Source organism: Triturus cristatus, chromosome 4_2, assembly GCF_964204655.1.
Source record: "Triturus cristatus chromosome 4_2, aTriCri1.1, whole genome shotgun sequence".
NCBI classification, from domain to species: Eukaryota; Metazoa; Chordata; class Amphibia; order Caudata; family Salamandridae; genus Triturus; species Triturus cristatus.
Genome location: NC_140586.1, coordinates 198,206,114 through 198,224,068, shown reverse-complemented (window position 1 = coordinate 198,224,068; position 17,955 = coordinate 198,206,114). Strand labels below are relative to the sequence as shown.

At 47.8% G+C, this 17,955-nt stretch overlaps 1 protein-coding gene across 2 annotated transcripts in view; it reads left to right on the top strand.

The window, feature by feature from the left end:
- IFT56 (intraflagellar transport 56) overlaps positions 1-17,955 on the top strand; it is a 291,296-nt gene that overhangs the window by 253,459 nt on the left and 19,882 nt on the right. For both annotated transcript variants that reach the window (XM_085601180.1, XM_085601182.1), the window contains exon 16: positions 4,416-4,522. In XM_085601180.1, the coding sequence (XP_085457306.1) occupies positions 4,416-4,522 (107 nt within the window). The remainder of the gene's footprint in view (positions 1-4,415; positions 4,523-17,955) is intronic.

Genomic DNA, 17,955 nt, shown 5'->3' with positions numbered 1-17,955 from the left:
AGTTAGGAAGTGGGAGGCCCACGGGATTCAGGTGCAGAGTGGAAACACTTAGCGTAATGCGTAAAAGTCGATAGAATTACTAGCAGTTAGAAATTAACAGTTTAAGGACACTTCTGAAGCAGCTAGAGAGTCGAGACTCGGAAACTAGACCCTAGGATAGTCACTACCCTTGTGAGCACCGAAGTACCCAAGTTACCTAGCCCACGGGCTGCGGGTGCATAGGTGTGAACTTGCGTCGGGTTTCGTCGTGGACTTCTATGGATGCCTGAAGGAAAGTTGCTGACAGGCAGTCAGTGAAGAGTGTCCGGTGGATCCCAAGGCTGGGATCAAGAAGAGAGGATACCTGCAAGCAGAAGGGACAGAGTCAAGGTCACTAGCCAGTGACCACGTGGAACCAGGAAGGAACCAGGCGATGTCGTGAAGATTGCAGGTGAAGGGTGAAGCTTGTCGCTGCAGCCACGGGTACCAGGAGACGTCGAGGACGACCAGGACCAGGAGGCGAGCTGTCCCACGAAGGCTCTTGCTGTCGGCGGCGTCGAAGTCGAACTAGGACTCACCAAGCCTTGGCAAGCGGAACCCACGAAGAACGGAGGACTTGCTTCTGGTGCAGACCAGGAAGGTCTGAGGTGCTTCTCTTTTGCAAAGAAGCGGGAGCCAGTCTGGAGGAGCCAAACCAGCAGTGAAGATTTCAAGGTGTGTCGTCACAAAGGCCGCTAGCCAACGGGCAAGCAACCGGACAGACGCGACAAGCAGGAAAATGCAGAAGGGCCCCACGCAGGACTCGTGGAGTGTGGGGGGCTGATCTTCAGTGCAGATGGTGCTTGGGGTTGGGGCTTCTCAATCCCCGGTGCACAACTTCGAGGGTGCCTCAGAAGCTGCGCTGGAAGATACTCGACACTTTTCCCAGGTAGCCGGTCCCACGTCTCTCGTCGCCTCCACGGATCTCAGCTCGGCTGTGGATGTGGATCAGGGTCGGAGAAGTCTGGAAGTCAAGGCTCTGGTCGGGCTCTGCAGTCGGTCCCTCGTAGAACTTCAGCAAAGCAAAGGGTAGTCTCTTGATGGTGCCTGTTTGCACAGGGTAGCCACTCCTTGGCCACAAGGGAGATTCTTCAGTCTTCTTCTTTCGTCGAATGTCGAAGGTCCAGAGTTTCTGTTCAAGTTGCAGGTTCAGGATAATCTAATCTCCTGGGGCCCAGCTACCACTCTTATACTAATCTGGGGGGCTGGGTTACCTGCTAGGCCACGCCTTATGGGTGTGACCTGGGAGGGGGGTGGTTACACCCCCTTCCCTTTGTCCAGTTTCGCGCCAGGACTGGGGCTGGAGTGCCCCAGCACCGGTTTGAACTGGACTATGCATGGGACACCTTGTGTGCCCCAGGCATGTCTCATTCCTTTCAGCCCTCCCTGCCCCAATACACTAAAGTCTGTCTGGGGAGGTGCTCGCACCTCCCAAGGCAGGAAACCCATTGTCCAAGCCTCCCTTGCCGGGATCACTCCCAGCAGCAGGAGGTCAGACTTGTGTCGTGGCAGCAGCATCCATTTTGTGATGCTGGGGCTCTCGTTAACTTTAACCGGGTAAGTAGGTTTCAACATGTCTTCTCCCTCTAGAAGGGAGGAATAATATCCTCATTGCCAGAAATGGTATGGGGGCATTATTCCAAAGTGTTAGACACCTTACACGACATGTTTCGATAAAGCCAAACCATAGTTACCATAACCATTTAAGATTATAAGGTACTTTAAGAGTATATGGTAGGCTATATCATAGAACAGCTTTAAGCACATGGTTCCGAAAGCTGCAGACAGGCTCAGCTCATGCTAGAGCACCATCTCACATGTTACCAAGCACTCTGCCTCCAGGATTGTTAAGTCCTTCCATAGGAGTGGCTGATAGGTACACATGTGTCTATATGTAAGTTAGGTATAAGAATACTACACCTAAGCAAGGAGTGATTACACGACCTTGCCCCAGCTGAGTGATCAGCCAGTTGTGTCATAATGGAAGGCCAGGCCAGGGGTGGCATAATACATGCTGCAGCCCCTGGTAGGCCTAGGGTACACCTATGCCCTGGGTACCTAAGGTACACTGTACAGGGGCCAATAAGGTGATCCTATCCAAATGGGTTATGCACCTAAAGTACATAGTATCAATTTAGAGAGAGAACAGCAGGGCTGTGGGTCTGATTAGCAGGCCCACAGCCACATCTAAGTCGAAAACCAGTAAAGCAAAAAGTGGGGGTGAACATAGAAAGCAGACCCTACTCTCCTACATGAACATCTCTCAGGACTGTCGTGAAATTCTGGCCAAATCTCGTGCCCAGAGTACAGTCAAAACTTATCACTCAAAGTGGAGGCGATTTTGTCATTGGTGTGATGTGAATGATGTCCACCCTATCCAAGCTCCTGTGGAACAAATTCTTCCTTATTTATTATCCCTGGCCAAAGCTGGGCTCGTGTTTTCATCAATTAAGGTTCATCTTGCTGCTCTTTCCAGATTCAGGAAGAGTTCTAATAAACCTTCGCTCTGTTCCTCTTCGCTAGTCAAACAATTTATGAAAGGACTCTTTCGAGTTTTCCCTCTGATACGTGCACCTCCTCGAGAGTGGGAGTTAAACACAGTGTTGGCTCAATTAATGAGAAGACCATTTGAACCTATCCACAAAGCTGAACTCAAGTTTCTCATATGGAAGGTTGCTTTTTTGCTAGTTCTTACATCGGCTCGAAGGGTTAGTGAAATCCAAGCTTTCACTATCTCAGAATCCTTTTTGCATTTCTCTAGGGATTATGTAACTCTCTGGACAAATCCCAAATTCATCCCTAAAGTACCGTCTCAATTTCACTTAAATGAACCCGTAAAGGTTAAAGTTTTCTTTCCGGATCCAGCCACGCCAGCGCAGAGAGCATTACACTCACTCGATGTAAAACGTTGTTTAAAGTTCTATTTACAGAAGACTAAGGACATCAGGCGATCCAATCAATTGTTCGTAGCCTATGGTCAAGCCATACTTGGGACTGCTGTAACTAAGGCAACAATAGCCAGATGGCTGGCTTCTACAATTCATTTCTGTCATGACAAATCCTACAAACCTTTACAAAGAAAGGTCAAAGTGCATTCCAGCATAACTATGGCAGCTTCTACTGCACTATTTGCCGGAGTAACATTGGAAAACATCTCTCGTGCTGCGACATGGAAGAATGTCCACACGTTCACGAAACACTACTGTCTGCAATCTGCTCTGCAGGACGATGCAGCTGTGGGACAAGCCGTTCTTCAACATCTTTTTCACTAAGGTTAGACTTACTTTTTTATCTATACTGCACTGTTTCATGTGTTATATATATATGTGTGTGTATGTGTATGTATTATGTTTATGGCTTTGAATTTATGCATTTCCTTGTATTTTAAATTTGCCTTTCATAGGTACTGTTTCTTAACGTGCATTCTGTTTATTTGACAGTATAACTAGCTTGTTAATGTTCTAACCTTTCTGGATTTGTTTTGGGAGTTTATGAACCCTGTCTCCCACCATCCGCAAACTACACTGTTTTAGCTTACTGCTTGCTATTCTGATTCAGGCATATGAATCTATGAAAGATACCCCAATACTGGATAAGAAACCAAGTTACTTACCTGTAACTACAGTTATCCAGTATTGGTATCTTTCATAGATTCACATGCACCCACCCTCCTCCCCGGCGAGACAGTTCTTTGGTTGGGATCCATGTTTCCCACTTGTGCTAAGAAAATCTGAGGAGAACTGCCTCTGCTGGAAAAGTTCTAGAGGGTGCTGGTAGCTGATTGGATGGAACTATTTTTTAGTTATTTTCGTATAATGATGTAGATAGGCTACTAAGTTTTAGGCCTCTGACTTTCTTTTAGCCTACTACTATTACTTACTTAGGCACTGCTTTTGTATTTTACCGTGGGACTCCCGCCTCGGCGACGGGGAATGATTCAGGCAGGTGAATCTATGAAAGATAGCAATACTGGATAACTGTAGTTACGGGTAAGTAACTTGTTTTCTTATGCTCTCAAAGTAAGACCTGCAGGAGGGGTTAGTGGTGCTCCTACAAGGGTGATCATCTCACTTAATGTCATCATGGCCACGGTTTCCAGCCCTGAACGTTTCTTCTACAAATCTTCGGTATCAGGTGTGTTAGTCGGAAGTAAGCAAAGACTGCAACAATTGAAATGTATTTAGCTAACAGATAAAAGTTCAGCGATGGAAAATTTGTCCATAGTAACTTCAAGCTCATGCTTTTAATGGCACCCGCTAACCATGTCCAGGAAGTCTGCTAAACATCAGCAGCGTTGCTGTGAATAAATATCCACATGATTGAGTTGTTCTCCATATGCACTGGCTCACTGGTGACTGTTGATATGTATTACTTCTTCCTTACCTCACTGACTTCAGACATCATGAACAAGAAGCCACGGCTAGCTTGGGAGCTATACCTCAAGATGGAGACATCTGGCGAATCCTTCAGCTTGCTGCAGCTAATTGCTAATGACTGCTACAAGGTGAGCCCCCAACATGGTTATTGGACATGGCCGCTTAATCACTATTGTTTTTGTGAGCCCAGGTCAAAAACTCCACAAAGCACAGTGCTTTATAGAGCTTTTAAAACGATATCCAACAAAAACACTGAAGCACACCAAATGATCGTAACTCTCATCCACAGTCAATGATCTGTGGTTCAACCAGTCCAAATTGAGTGTTCTTTAGAAGAATTGCACAACAATTGTTGAATCTGGTCCCTTTACTTGATTTATTCCATTTCATAACACAAAGAAACCAGCAGCTTCTGATTTCTTTGTGTTATTAAATGGAATAAATCAAGTAAAGGGACCAGATTCAACAATTGTTGTGCAATTCTTCTAAAGAACACTCAATTTGGACTGGTTGAACCACAGATCATTGACTGTGGATGAGAGTTACGATCATTTGGTGTGCTTCAGTGTTTTTGTTGGATATTGCTCTAGGCTGGTTTCAGACCTAGTAGATGTATACCCTGGTGAGTGGGTATTGTGACACTATGAGCGCAACCTAAAGTATTGTGGTTCCAAGAATATTGGTGAGATTAATTAAATATTGATGTACAATAGATGTGCAGGTCATGAGGCATACCCCCAATCTTTGGAAGTAATAAGCTTTTAAAACAAATGGTCATACAGTTGCAAGTACTACTGTTAATGGTTAGTCTATCAGTGAAAAGAAAAGTCTAAAGAATAATAGTCGAGTGTCTGTCATGCTCTTAATTAACAGAAAAATATTCAGATTGTTAAGTGTAAGATGTCCATATAACTTTTTCACAGAGCCGGACCTTCACAGTGCATGGTGTGATCATGTATTATATGCAGGGTGCAGCGATTGCCTGCACCTCTGACCACTTGAGTCTCAATAATGGCAATTGCCTTAGAAATGCTTAAATACGCATTCCAGAAGTCTTAATATAATTAATTTCCTCAATGTTTTGAATTTTGAAAACACCAATACTTTAGTTATATATTTTGTTAAATTAAATTACAAGTGTATTGAAATAAATTCAAGTGTCCAAATTCATTCCATCATTTCATAAAACAAATGTGCAAATGTTTGGACCATACCAGGTCTTTTATCTGGAAACCCCCTAGTAAATCTCCCTTTTGGTGATGCATTTCCTTGGAGTTCTACTCCTGTTCCAGGATCTGAATTTGTAAATGTACCATTCTGGCTCTGTCTTCTAAAGACGAATTTTGCCCTACTTGTTGTACAAGCCTAAATTTGGTAGTTGCATTCACTGGTAAACCTATGGTATCACACAGTCCATGGCTGTGCTGATCTGCTGTGCTGCTTTGTAACCTTACTTTGGTAGGCATTCTGGACTTCAGTTATTAGAACTGTTTGCTCTTGACTGTGGCCATGACAATGACGGACCCACCTCCTTCACTGCCATCTATGTTTTAAGAGAAAGGAAAGTGTTTTACTTCTGTTGCCCCAAAATATTTAAAAATAAAATGTAATATTGTCCTCTTTCACTTCCCATTCTCACACCTGTTATTGAGTAGCAGAATCCACGGCTTGACCCAGCTGATTGCATGGCCCTTCACAATTGGTGCTCCTACCTCAACCATCCTACCATATTTGATAAAGATATACTCATTTGGTGGTAGGTACCTTCCCTAAAGCGTTTTAGTGGTACAAAACAATAACTTGATCAATTCTGGGAGTGCCTCACGAAATGGGGAATTACTCCAGTATTGGAACTTTCATAGATTCCCATAGCTTGTACCATTCCCCGTCGTCGGAATGGGAGTCTCGGTACACAAAATAACATAGGTACAAAAGAGAATGAAAAAGGCCTAGGCCTCATTCCCTTTTGTAGCATATCTACCTCTTTTTGTAAAAGAGACCAAAATAGAGCAACAGCCAATCAGATTAGCCTCACCCCATAGAACCTTCCTGAGAGAACCTCAGAGCCTCAGATTTTCTACCGCACGTTGTGCTTAGGAAGTCTCCTTTGAGCTATTCTCACTTCAACTCTAGTTGACTGCTTTTTTCTACATTTTTCTTCAGAATTGTTTGGTGTTTCATTCAGAAATGTCTGACAAGGAGAAGAAAGCCCTTTTCAAGCCTTGTTCCACCTGTGGCAAGAAGAGGCTGTATGTGGAGGACAGGCATAAGGACTGCATTTATTGCCTGTACCCGGATCATAAGGCAGCGGACTGCAAGATCTGCCGCACCTTCTCTACGAAGACCCTCCGGGACCGTGAGGGTCGCCTTCTCACTTGGCTCCAGAAGGTAAAGTCAAGGAAGCGAACTCTGTCAAGTGACAGTGAGGACTCATCATCTGGCACCTCATCTCGCAGGTCAGTGAAAAGGGGTAGGGCTTCCCCTTCACCATCCTCTGAACGTCCTGTTAAGGCCTCAAAAAAGACCCCCCGTGAGTCTGAGAGCCGGAGTCCGAGTAAATCTCCTCACCACGGTGCAAAGGAGAGGGAAGGACCATCTGCAGCTGCAGCATTGGTGGAGTCTGATAAGACTTTTAAGAAGCCCTCTTCTCTATCTTCTGAGAAATCAGAAAAAGATTCCAGATCGTCGACGACACCGCAGAAGACTCCGTCGACAAAAACTTCAAAATCTCAAGTGAAGAAAGTTACACCGTCGACGGGCTCGTCGACGGTGCCTTCTACTCACACATCGACATCAGCGTCGACGGGAGCATCGACAACGGTTACGGCAACGACGAGATTGTAGACAAGGGTGTCGACGACGGTGGCAGCGACGACAGTGTCGTCCACGAGAGCAATGACGACGTTGACGACAACGGCAGGAGTGTCGACGGCAGTGTCGACAACGCCCATCTCTTCGTCGACGATTCAACCGTCGACGGTGCATCTTCCGTCGACAACCTCGTCGACGATGGTTTCTCTTTCAACTCCATCGCCGACGGTACCGTCGACTACATCTTCGTCGACGTAGAGGTTTACAATATCCTTAAAGAGAATAACACCTGATATGACGTCACCAAGGAGGGTTGCCCCCTTGCCTCCCGCGCTGTTGCTCGAAGAAGAAGAGGACTCCGGGGATGATCAGGATTCTTGTGGCTATGCCCATAGTCCCTCACAATTGTTGGTCAAATGTCAGGACACTGATTCGGAGGGCGACTACACTCCTGGGTACTCATACCAACAATCCTCTTGTTGTCAGGACAGCGCAGGCCAGGAGATGGTTGCGGTCCCTTCTTCGCTCCTGGCAGATCTCCAGGGCATGTTGCGGGATTATGGGAAGAGGTTTTCTCAAGCTCCTCCTACTCCATCTTCGACTTTCTCTGCAGTACTTACTGTGCCTACACCATCGGCTCCTGCAGTGTTTTCTCCGGGAGAACCATCCCAGATGGTTTCACAGCCTGTGAGAAAGTGGCTCTGTATATACTGTTCGCAAATAGGTACAGGGTGTACAGAGTCCACAGTCCCCAGAGGCTTGGCAGAGGCTAAAGTTAGATATAACCTTACTCTCTAAAGTGGTAGATTGGTCGAGCAGTAAGGCAGTATCAGAGGACAGTGTAAAGCATTTGTTGTACACACTCAGTCAGCAAATGGTCTCACACACTCAATAACTGAACTCTAGGCCAATGGTTTATATATAAAAAATATATGCTTGTTTTATTTTAGAACCAACAATTGGATTTAAAATATACTTTCTCAGAATGAGATGCTTTATATAAATACTTTTGCAATATGCAATTGACTTTTGTAAACAGTTACAAGTGGTTGCAGTAGGCAACACTATTTTAAACACAATAATGCATTGAGTTCAATGGAAGTTTCATGTTATTTGCCACAGATTACTTTTAGGATTACTTTTGGAATTCCAGGACTGGATCCTAGATTCAGTCCTGGGTCAGTACTTGGAATCAAGTGATAAAAGTCGACTTAATTACTGTGATGATTTTTAGACAATATTTTGCTATTTTAAAAGTTGACACTTAAAAAATATTTAATAGAAAACAGTCAATTATTCCCTATGGCAGAAAATTCAAGTTACAGGTATAGTATGTTCTCGTTACTTTTGTAATCCAGTACTGGGTGCCTAGACTCAGTACTGGGACCTTTATCCAAAACAGGTAAGTAATTACGTTTTCAGATATTATACGATTTTTAAAGAATATTTAAAGATTGCAGAAATTGACACTTCGAAGAAATTTCACGGAAAAATAGTCAATGATTTCCTATGGAAGAAAATTGGGTTACTGGTAAGTACAGTTGTAAGTAGTTTTCAGAGTCAGTGCTGGGTACCAAGATCCAGCACTGGGAGCTCACCTAATAGCATGTGAATATTTTCGTTTTCGTTACTCAACTGATTTTTGGTGAATATTTTTAGTTTTGAAAAGTCCACACTTAGAAGAAATTTCAGGAAAAAGCCAGTCAATGTTACCCTATGAAGAAAATTGAGTTATCGGTTTAAAGGTAAGTACTCGACTGGCAGAGTTGAGGTTCAGGGCATAGACTCAGGGGTCCCCCAGGGTCAGGTAGGTACAGTTGGTTCACTCCGAGCGGCACTAGGGCGGCTGGGCGCAGAGAGAGTTAGGCCCAATGTTATCCTATGAGGGATAGGGGGGCCTTGGTTTGTGGCTGCTGACTAGCAGGCCACGTGACTGTGGGAGCTGGGCTCCTGGTCACTTACTCAGGGCAAGTGGGGAAGTAGATAGGTGTAGAGGTTACACTGCCAGGGCCACTCGGGCGGCTGGGTGCAGGGTGCTTTTGAGCCTTCGGGCGCTCAATTGATTTCAAATGGGAAATCTCCGGTTTAGATAAAGACTGCAAGCTCGGGGACGAGGATTCTTCAGGTGCCACCACCACTTCGAGAGGTAAGTTGGGTAGTTGGAGGATAGGTAGGTACCCCGAGATTGGGCACAGGGGGCCGCGGGGTGCAGGGGTGCCTTTTGGTTTCGGGAAATCTTACCCTCTGTTGATCGCGGTTGGGGGGGCACCTCGTTCTGAGGCTGCAGGCTTCTTCAGGAGTGTCGATGGAGGTCCTTGGGTGCCGGACTCGGGGTCACAGTTGCCGTGGGGTCGTCCTCGTGGTCTTTGTTCACTCCGGCACAGGCCAGGCTTGGCTGGTGCAGAGTGTGCTGGGTTCGCGGTTCCGGGCTGCTGCCAGGGATTGGAAGTAGATTTTGAGTAGAGCCTCTACTCATGGGAGTCCCAGGGACTTAGAGTCAAAAGGTAGCCAGGTCCTCCGGGTTTTGTAAGGTTGCTGGATACAAGAGATGCCAGGTTGGAGCAGGAGCAGGTTCGAGGGTCGACAGGCCGGTAGGGTTGAGGCCAAAGCAGTTTGTGTCTTCCTCTTCTTAGCGGCTGCAGGGCAGGTCTTCTTTCTTCTAGCTCTTCTTCGGATTTTGGAATCTGGAATCTGGGGAAGGAAGGTTCAGGGTGCCCCTAAATACTAGATTTAGGAGCGTTACAGGTAGGTGAAGGGCAGGGACCAATGGGTCCCTGTCCTGGGGTGGGTACACCCCCTATCCTGCCTCTCCTGTGGGAGAGGGGCAGTAGCCTAGTCCTGATAGGGTAGGGCGTCCCATCTTCAAGATGGCGAGAGCCCGGAGGTGTGCTTCACCTCGCCTCCCCCACCTGAGGGGTGGGGTTGGCAGGCTGGCACATCCCCTGTCCTTATTTGGGGTTTCCGGCCAAGCTTCCCGCCAGAGTGGGGGGTTGCAGTGGCCTGGGGAAGCTCACAGAGGCGGCATGCCTTTGAAGCTTCCCCCTGCCCATCCTGGGGGAGGAGATTTAGCACCTCGCCCAGGATGTGCATTGTTGCAGGCCCAGGAGAGCAGGGGCTCTCCTACCCAGGGGTCCAGCAACATGTCTGCTGTGTGGCAGCCTAGGCAGCCTCAGAACAGATGTGGATTGTAGGTGAGGTTTTAGGGGGCATCTCTAAGATGCCCTCTGGGGTGCTTGGTACATTAAATCCCACACTGGCGTAAGTGTGGGTTTAATGTGCTGAGGAGATTGATACCAAACTTCTCAGTCTTCAGTGTTGCCATTATGGTGCTGTGGAGTTCGTGTTTGACGAGCTCTCAGCACCATGTACTCTTAAATGGCAGCACTGCACTTACAGTGCCCATGAATGGACCTGGGTACTTTAGGGGCACAGGGCTCCTGCTCCTGTGCCCACACCATTGGCATAGGGCACCCAGCTAGAGGGGTGGCTGATGTATGCCCTGGCAGTGTAGGTGATGGGCATGGCACACAGGGATGTGTGCCATGTCGACTCTTTGTTTTGTCTTGCACCCAGACACCCAGCTTGCAAGGGCAGTGTGTGTGTGTAAGGGTACAGGGCCTCTAAGGGTGGCACAATGAGTGCTGCAGCCCTTAGAGGCCTTCCCTGGTCACAAGGCCCTAGGTACCTAGGGTACCATTTACCAGGGGCTGACATGTAGCCAGGGTTTGCCAATTCGAGTTTTGTGTGTTTAGGGAAGGAACATAGGCCCTGGGCACCTGATTGGCAGGAGTCCAGGGCACACTCAGTCAAAGTACATTCAGCAATTCAGCAAAAAGTGGGGGCACACCATGCAAGAAAGATGGCACTTTCTCACACAGCCGGAGGTCTCCAGCCCAGGTTTACCTCCAGTAGTCCCGGATGTTCATGATGATTCCTCGGACGAGGATCAGGATGATGGCAACAGGTCTAACCAGTGTGTTGAGTGAGAGGATTATGTGATCCCGGATCCTGCTTCACCTACTCCGGATCCAGTGGATTCTCCCCCGGCAGACATTGGGGGTTTTCACAAGCTGATGGAAAGAGCCTCCAGTAGATTCCAGCTTCCTATGCCATCAGTTCAAACGGAATGCTTCCTTTATGATTTCAAGGAGCCCTACAGGAAAGTGGTCCGTTCCATTCCCATTGTCGGCCATGTCTGCGACGAGGGTTTGAAGGCGATGAACAACCCGGCTACTGTTATTCCAGTTTTGCCACACCTAGAGAAGAAGTACAAGGCGCCTGAGGATAGTCCAGCGTCCTTGGTCGGTAAACCGAAGCCGGATTTGGTAATATCCCAGGCGGCGCAAAGAAAGTCACGCAATCATTCTGCGCCACTGACGACTCCTCCCGATAAGGAAGGCAGGCGCCTTCATAATGCGGGGAAAAGGTTTTCCTCTATGGCGAGTCTTTTAGTATGGGCAGCGAATGCGTTGGCGATCCTTGGTAGGTACGATCGCCAAATGTGGTGCGACCTTTCACCATATTTGGATCAGCTCCCATAGGAGTCCAATGCAGAGGCCAAGAAAATTCTACAGGAGGAAGAGGCTACATCGGCAGAGGCGATCGACTACGCCATGGATATCGCCACAACAGCTTTCCGTGCACTGGCAGGCGCAGCTGTTCTTCGTCGCCAGGGCTGGCTCTGGGCGACATGGTTTCGACCGGAGGTTCAGAACAAAATCCTTGGCCTCCCGTTTAATGGTGAGGCATTATTTGGGAAACATGTCGATGATACCCTCCAGGACATTAAAAAAGATACAGAGACGGCACGGTCTCTAGGCAATCTTCAATATCAAAAGGTTCCTTTCCGTGGGGCCAGAGAGAAGAGTACCACATCCCACAGAGGACCGTACCAACAACAACGGTACTCTTCTTATGGTTCGACGTCTCAGTCGTATCGCCCACCGTACCAACAACGACAAGGCCAGACCTCGTCTTTCTCTCGCTCCAACACTAGAGGAAAGCAGAATCGCCAGGGACGTGACACCTCCAAGAGACAATAGCAGCGTTCTGGCTCTGCCTACTGTACCCACCTCTCCGTTAACACCTGTGGGAGGCAGGGTGTCTCGATACCTCCACAACTGGAAACGGATAACATCGGACCGTTGGGTGCTCAACATCATTCGAGATGGCCATACGCTGGAGATTCTTCATATACCACCTTCCAAGCCCCCTGTCGCTATGCCTTCAAAACATTTGCGTCTGTTACGGCTCGAAGTTCATCAGATGCTCCTCAAGGGAGCAGTGGAGCTGGTTCCTCTGTCCCAGAGGGGGGAGGGTTTCTACTCCAGGTTTTTCCTGGTCAAGAAGACGCTGGAGAAATAGTGCCCCATTTTAGATCTCAGGGAGCTCAACACCTATCATCAGTCAATCCTTTCGGATGGTCTCTCTCTTGCGTCTCCTCAACCCGGGAGATTTCATGGGCACTCTCGATTTCGAGGATGCGTATTTTCACATACCCATTCATCCAGCCCACAGGAGTTTTCTATGATTCACAGTAGCCAAGAGCCACTTCCAATTCAAAGTTTTACCCTTTGGACTTCGCTCTGCCCCGAGGATCTTTACCAAGGTGCTGGAACCGGTGGCAGCATTCCTCAGGAAACGGCATTTTCAAATCTTCCCCTACCTGGACGACTGGTTGCTGAAGGCTCCGTCCAGGCGGACAGCGGAGGAGACAGTCGAGGCATGTATGACTCTGTTCAGCAATCTGGGTCTGACTCTCAACAGGGAGAAGTCGTCTCTCTGTCCGTCAAACAGAGCACGGTTCCTAGAGGCTATCTTGGACACGTCTCCCAACAAGGCTTTTCCATCCTTCGAAAGGCAAGAAAAACTAAGGTCCTTGGCTCATTTGTTGAGAAAAAGAAAATGTCTTTCAGTACGCTGTCACAAATCCCTTCTAGGAGTGATTTCTTCATGCATCCCTTTGATACCCCACTACAGATTGCGGATGCGATCTCTTCAAGAGCAACTAGACATGCAGTGCCAACAAGTTCACGGCTCTTTCGACGACAAGGTGGTGATTACTGCGGCAATGAAGAAGCCGCCTTGTGGTGGACACAGGAGGAGAATTTATCCCAAGGTCTATCCTTCGTAATCAATCCGGCTCCTCAAGTTGTCACAACAGACTCTTCGTTGGAAGGCTGGGGTGCGGTGCTTCAGGACTTTCACGTAAGCGGGCATTGGTTGCCCCGGCACCGCCTTCTTCACATCAACCTCCTGGAGCTCAGAGCGATTCGTCTGGCTCTTCAAGCGTTTCTTCCACATTTGCAGGGTTCGGCGGTTCTCGTCTGCACGGACAACACCACGGCCATGCACTACATCAACAAGGAAGGGGGTACCAGATCTCTTCCGTTGTCGCAGGAGACCCAAAGAATTTGGGAATGGGCGATCCTGCACGGAATATCGCTCACGGCAGAACACCTACCAGGAGTGCTAAACGAAAAGGCGCACAGACTCAGCAGGCTTTCGTCAGTCAGCCATGAGTGGGAACTTAACCAGATGGTCTTGGATGACATTTTTCACCGGTGGGGCACACCCTCAATAGATCTCTTTGCTACCCCGGTGAACAGAAAATGCCAGTTCTACACAAGCAAAGTTCACCATCGCGGATCGCTGGGGAATGCGCTTTCGATAGCTTGGTCAAGAGCATTTGTGTACGCCTTTCCCCCCATTCTGTTAATTCCGAGGATACTCAGGAAGATCAAAACGGAGCCATGCAAGATTATCCTAATAGCCCCAGCTTGGCCGAGGCAGTTTTGGTTCACGGGGCTTCACCTTCTTTCTCTGGTCCCTCCACGTCCTCTACGGGCGATCCCGGATCTTCTCACGATGTCCCAGGGCCAGATCTGGCATCCAGATCCTCGTTCCTTACACCTCTCAGCATGGCTCCTGAGCAGCGAGAATTCCTAGATCTTCATCTCTCGGACGAGATAAGGGATGTTCTCTCTCAGGCTAGAGCTCCTTCCACTAACCAGAATTACCGTCTAAAATGGAAACACTTTTGCATCTGGTGCCAACAGCAAGGTGTGGATCCTTTCTTGTCTCAGCCTCATCAAGTTCTTCCTTATTTCATGGAAATTGTCTAAGGCAGGTCTGGCTCATTCGTCCATAAAGGTTCACTTGGCTGCAGTTTCTCGCTACAGACGCACTGCCTCTGGGCCTTCTCTTTGGTCCTCTAGAATTGTCAGACAATTTCTCAAAGGCCTGTTTCGAGTCTTTCCTCCTGTGAGGCCTCCGCCTCCCCCATGGCATTTGAACTTGGTTCTCACCCAGCTGATGAAGCCTCCCTTTGAACCGGTTCATCGAGTAGATTTGAAATTCCTCTCATGGAAATTAGCACTCCTTCTTGCTCTCACTTCGGCAAGACTTATTGGAGAATTACAAGCTCTCACAATCCAGAAACCTTTCCTCCAATTCAAAAGGAATACAGTAATTCTAAGGACTAATCCAAAGTTCATACCAAAGGTGCCCTCGGATTTTCATTTAAATGAGCCGGTAATTCTCAAGGCTTTCTTTCCTCAGCCATCTACACCGGCGGAAAGGGCACTTTATTCGCTGGACATGCAGCGGTGCTTCAAATCTTATCTGGACCGTACTAAAGAATTTCGGAAATCTTCTCAATTGTTCATTGCATTCAGAACTCCCCGCAAAGGCTTACCCCTGTCCAAGCAGGGTATTGCTCGATGGATCTCCAGTGCTATACAGTTCTGTCATTCTGCAGTGAACAAGCCTCTAGAGGGCAGAATTAGAGCACACTCGACAAGGTCCATGGCTTCCTCTACGGCTCTCTTTGCGGGGGTCCAGATTAAAGACATCTGCAGGGCTGCAACTTGGAGCAGCACGCACACCTTCACAAGACATTACTGCCTGGAGACCTTGGCACAAGAAGACACGGCTGTAGGCCAGGCAGTCCTGAGGAACCGCTTCCATTGAGTGGTGAGCTTTCCTTACTTCCCTCCTTCCTTTCTAATTGTTATTTGCACATTTTGCTATGTGTTCTTTCTGTGATTGCATTGTAGTTTTATGTTTTCTTGAAAGAAAAAAAAACGGTTAAGGAGAATGGAGAATGAGATGTCATTAGGAAGCAAAATGTGTTTCTGACTGCTAGCTACTCTGATACAAGCTATGGGAATCTATGAAAGTTCCAATACTGGAGTAAGAAAACAAGTTACTTACCTGTAACTTTGGTTCTCCAGTATTGGTAACTTTCATAGATTCCCATGCGCCCACCCTCCTCCCCTGGGAAAGCTCAGCCCTCGGCAGGTTTGGTTGTACTGTTACACAACGGCTACGAAAATCTGAGGCTCTGAGATTCTCTCAGGAAGGGTCTGTGGAGTGATGCTAATCTGATTGGCTGTTGCTCTATTTTGGTCTCTTTTACAAAAAGAGGTAGATATGCTACAAAAGGGAATGAGGCCTAGGCCTTTTTCTTTCTCTTTTGTACCTACTGCTATGTTATCTTGTGGACCGAGACTCCCATTCCGACGACGGGGAATGATACAAGCTATGGGAATCTATGAAAGTTACCAATACTGAAGAACCAAAGTTAGAGGTAAGTAACTTGTTTTCATCCTCTACTTAGTGTATATGTCTTCTTAAATCCAGAATCTCCTATCAGTAGCTTTTTATAGAAAGTTTTACTTTGCATACTAGCTCCATAGCAGTTACAGTTTCTGAAGAATCTTGGTAGCTCAGGTCTTTTTTTAAATAAAGTGACTCAGACATTTTGCCTTGTTTACCAAGTGATGATCAACTTAGGCTTCTAATGCTGACAGACGGCTCCCCATAGTTTCAGGACCTGGTTTGTCTTTTCAAGACAATTTATTTTAAAGGTTCTTTGGTCCCTCCAAACAGTTGACAATTTTACAGTCTTATACAACAGCTAACACAGATTCCTTACTTTAGAATTATGCCTAGGTTTCAGACTGGATCCAGAAATTATTAGTAGTACCTCTGTGTGCTGGTAGGTGGCCTCGATCGGCTCCACGTAGTTTCATCTGCACCAGAAGTGACGTGTGCGGTGCCTATATAGGCGCCATCTAAGCGCGCTGATGTCTGTTCTTTTACTTTCTGCACAAGTCAGCGCAGATCGATTTCTAATTGAGGTTTTTTTCAACTTTTGTCGAGTTTTTTTAGATTTTATCCCGGTGTGGCAGGAATGTCATCAAGGAAGGCCGGCTTCAAACCCTGCGGCGCCTGTCACCGACCGATATTAGTGACTTACCTGCATCTTGTTTGCCTTTGGGGCCTTGAGTGCGACCATGACATTAAGACCCGTGTCTACTGCCACGCCATGAACCCGAAGGCCTTAAGATAACGGACCCTCAATCACCTAAGCACTTGGCGGCTTGATGTGCGACGTTCTCGATTCTTATAATCTGCCCCCTTACCATTAAGGGCACCCAGTGGAAGGCAGGATACACCATCACCTGCCTCACTCGCGGTCTATAACATCAGACCAATGGGTTCTGCAGATTATCCGAAAAGGCTACTCCCTCCCCTTCAAGATTACCCCTCCACCCATCCTACCAGCTTGTGACAGGCTGACAGAGGACCATCTTTCTTTGCTCCACCATTAAATGAGGACTGTCTTGGCCATCGAGAGGGTGTCAATGCCAGAAGTAGGTCATGTTTGCTATTCTTGCTACTTTCTGGTGCCCAAGAAGGACGAAGACCTATATCCTTTTCTAGACCCCGTGTCCACTCAATTTCTTCCTCAAGAAGGAGAAGTTCAAAATGCGCACACTCGCTCAAGTCTAGTCTGCCCTGGACCCAGGAAACTGGATGGTAGTGCTGGACTTATGGGATGTATACTTCTACATTCCTGTCCTGCCTGCCCACAGTGGGCCATGAGCACTCTGTTTGCTGTGCCCCCCTTTGGCCTTACCAGTGCCCCACTGGTGTTTTCCAAGGTAATGATGGTGGTTGCCACCCATCCGCGGAGATCAGAGGTGCCAGTCTTCCCCCATCTCGATGACTGGCTGTTGAAGGTGGGCTTACCTCAGGCTGTCGTCGGCCACCTCCAGACTACACTGGTCCTCCTGCATTCGCTGGGGTTCACTATCAACATGCTGAAGTCATACCGGATGGTCTCTTAGATGCTCCTTTTCATCTGAGCTGTTCTGGACACAGTGCAGTTTCAGACCTATCCTCCCAAACAGCGATATTCAGGCTATGATACCGATGGTTCAGCCTCTATCTTAGATTTTGGTGAGACTGACTCTGAGGCTACTGGGCCTCATGGCCTCCTGCATCCTGCTGATGACATATGCCGGCTGGCATAAGCGGGCTCTGTAGTGGGACCTGAAGTTCCAGTGGGGTCAGTATTCGGGAAATCTCTCCCGCATGGTCCAGATTTCAGAGGGAACTGCAAAAGATCTGCAGTGGTGGTTAATAAACCGTAAATGGGTCGGAGGCAAACCCATTCCCGTTCTTTAACCAGATCTCACAGCGGTGACAGATGTGTCCCTCCTGGGATGGAGTGGCCATCTGGAAGAGGTGGAGTTCAGAGCCTCTGGTCTCTGGCAGAATCCTAACTGCACAGCAACCTTCTAGTACGCCGGGTAATCCGACTGGTATTGAAAGCCTTTCTCCCCACCATCAATGGAAGGCTAGTGCAGGTGTTCACGGAAAACACCACCGCCATGTGGTACAGCAAAAACAGGGCGAGTGGGGTCGTAAACCCTCGGTCGAGGCCCTGCGTCTCTGGACA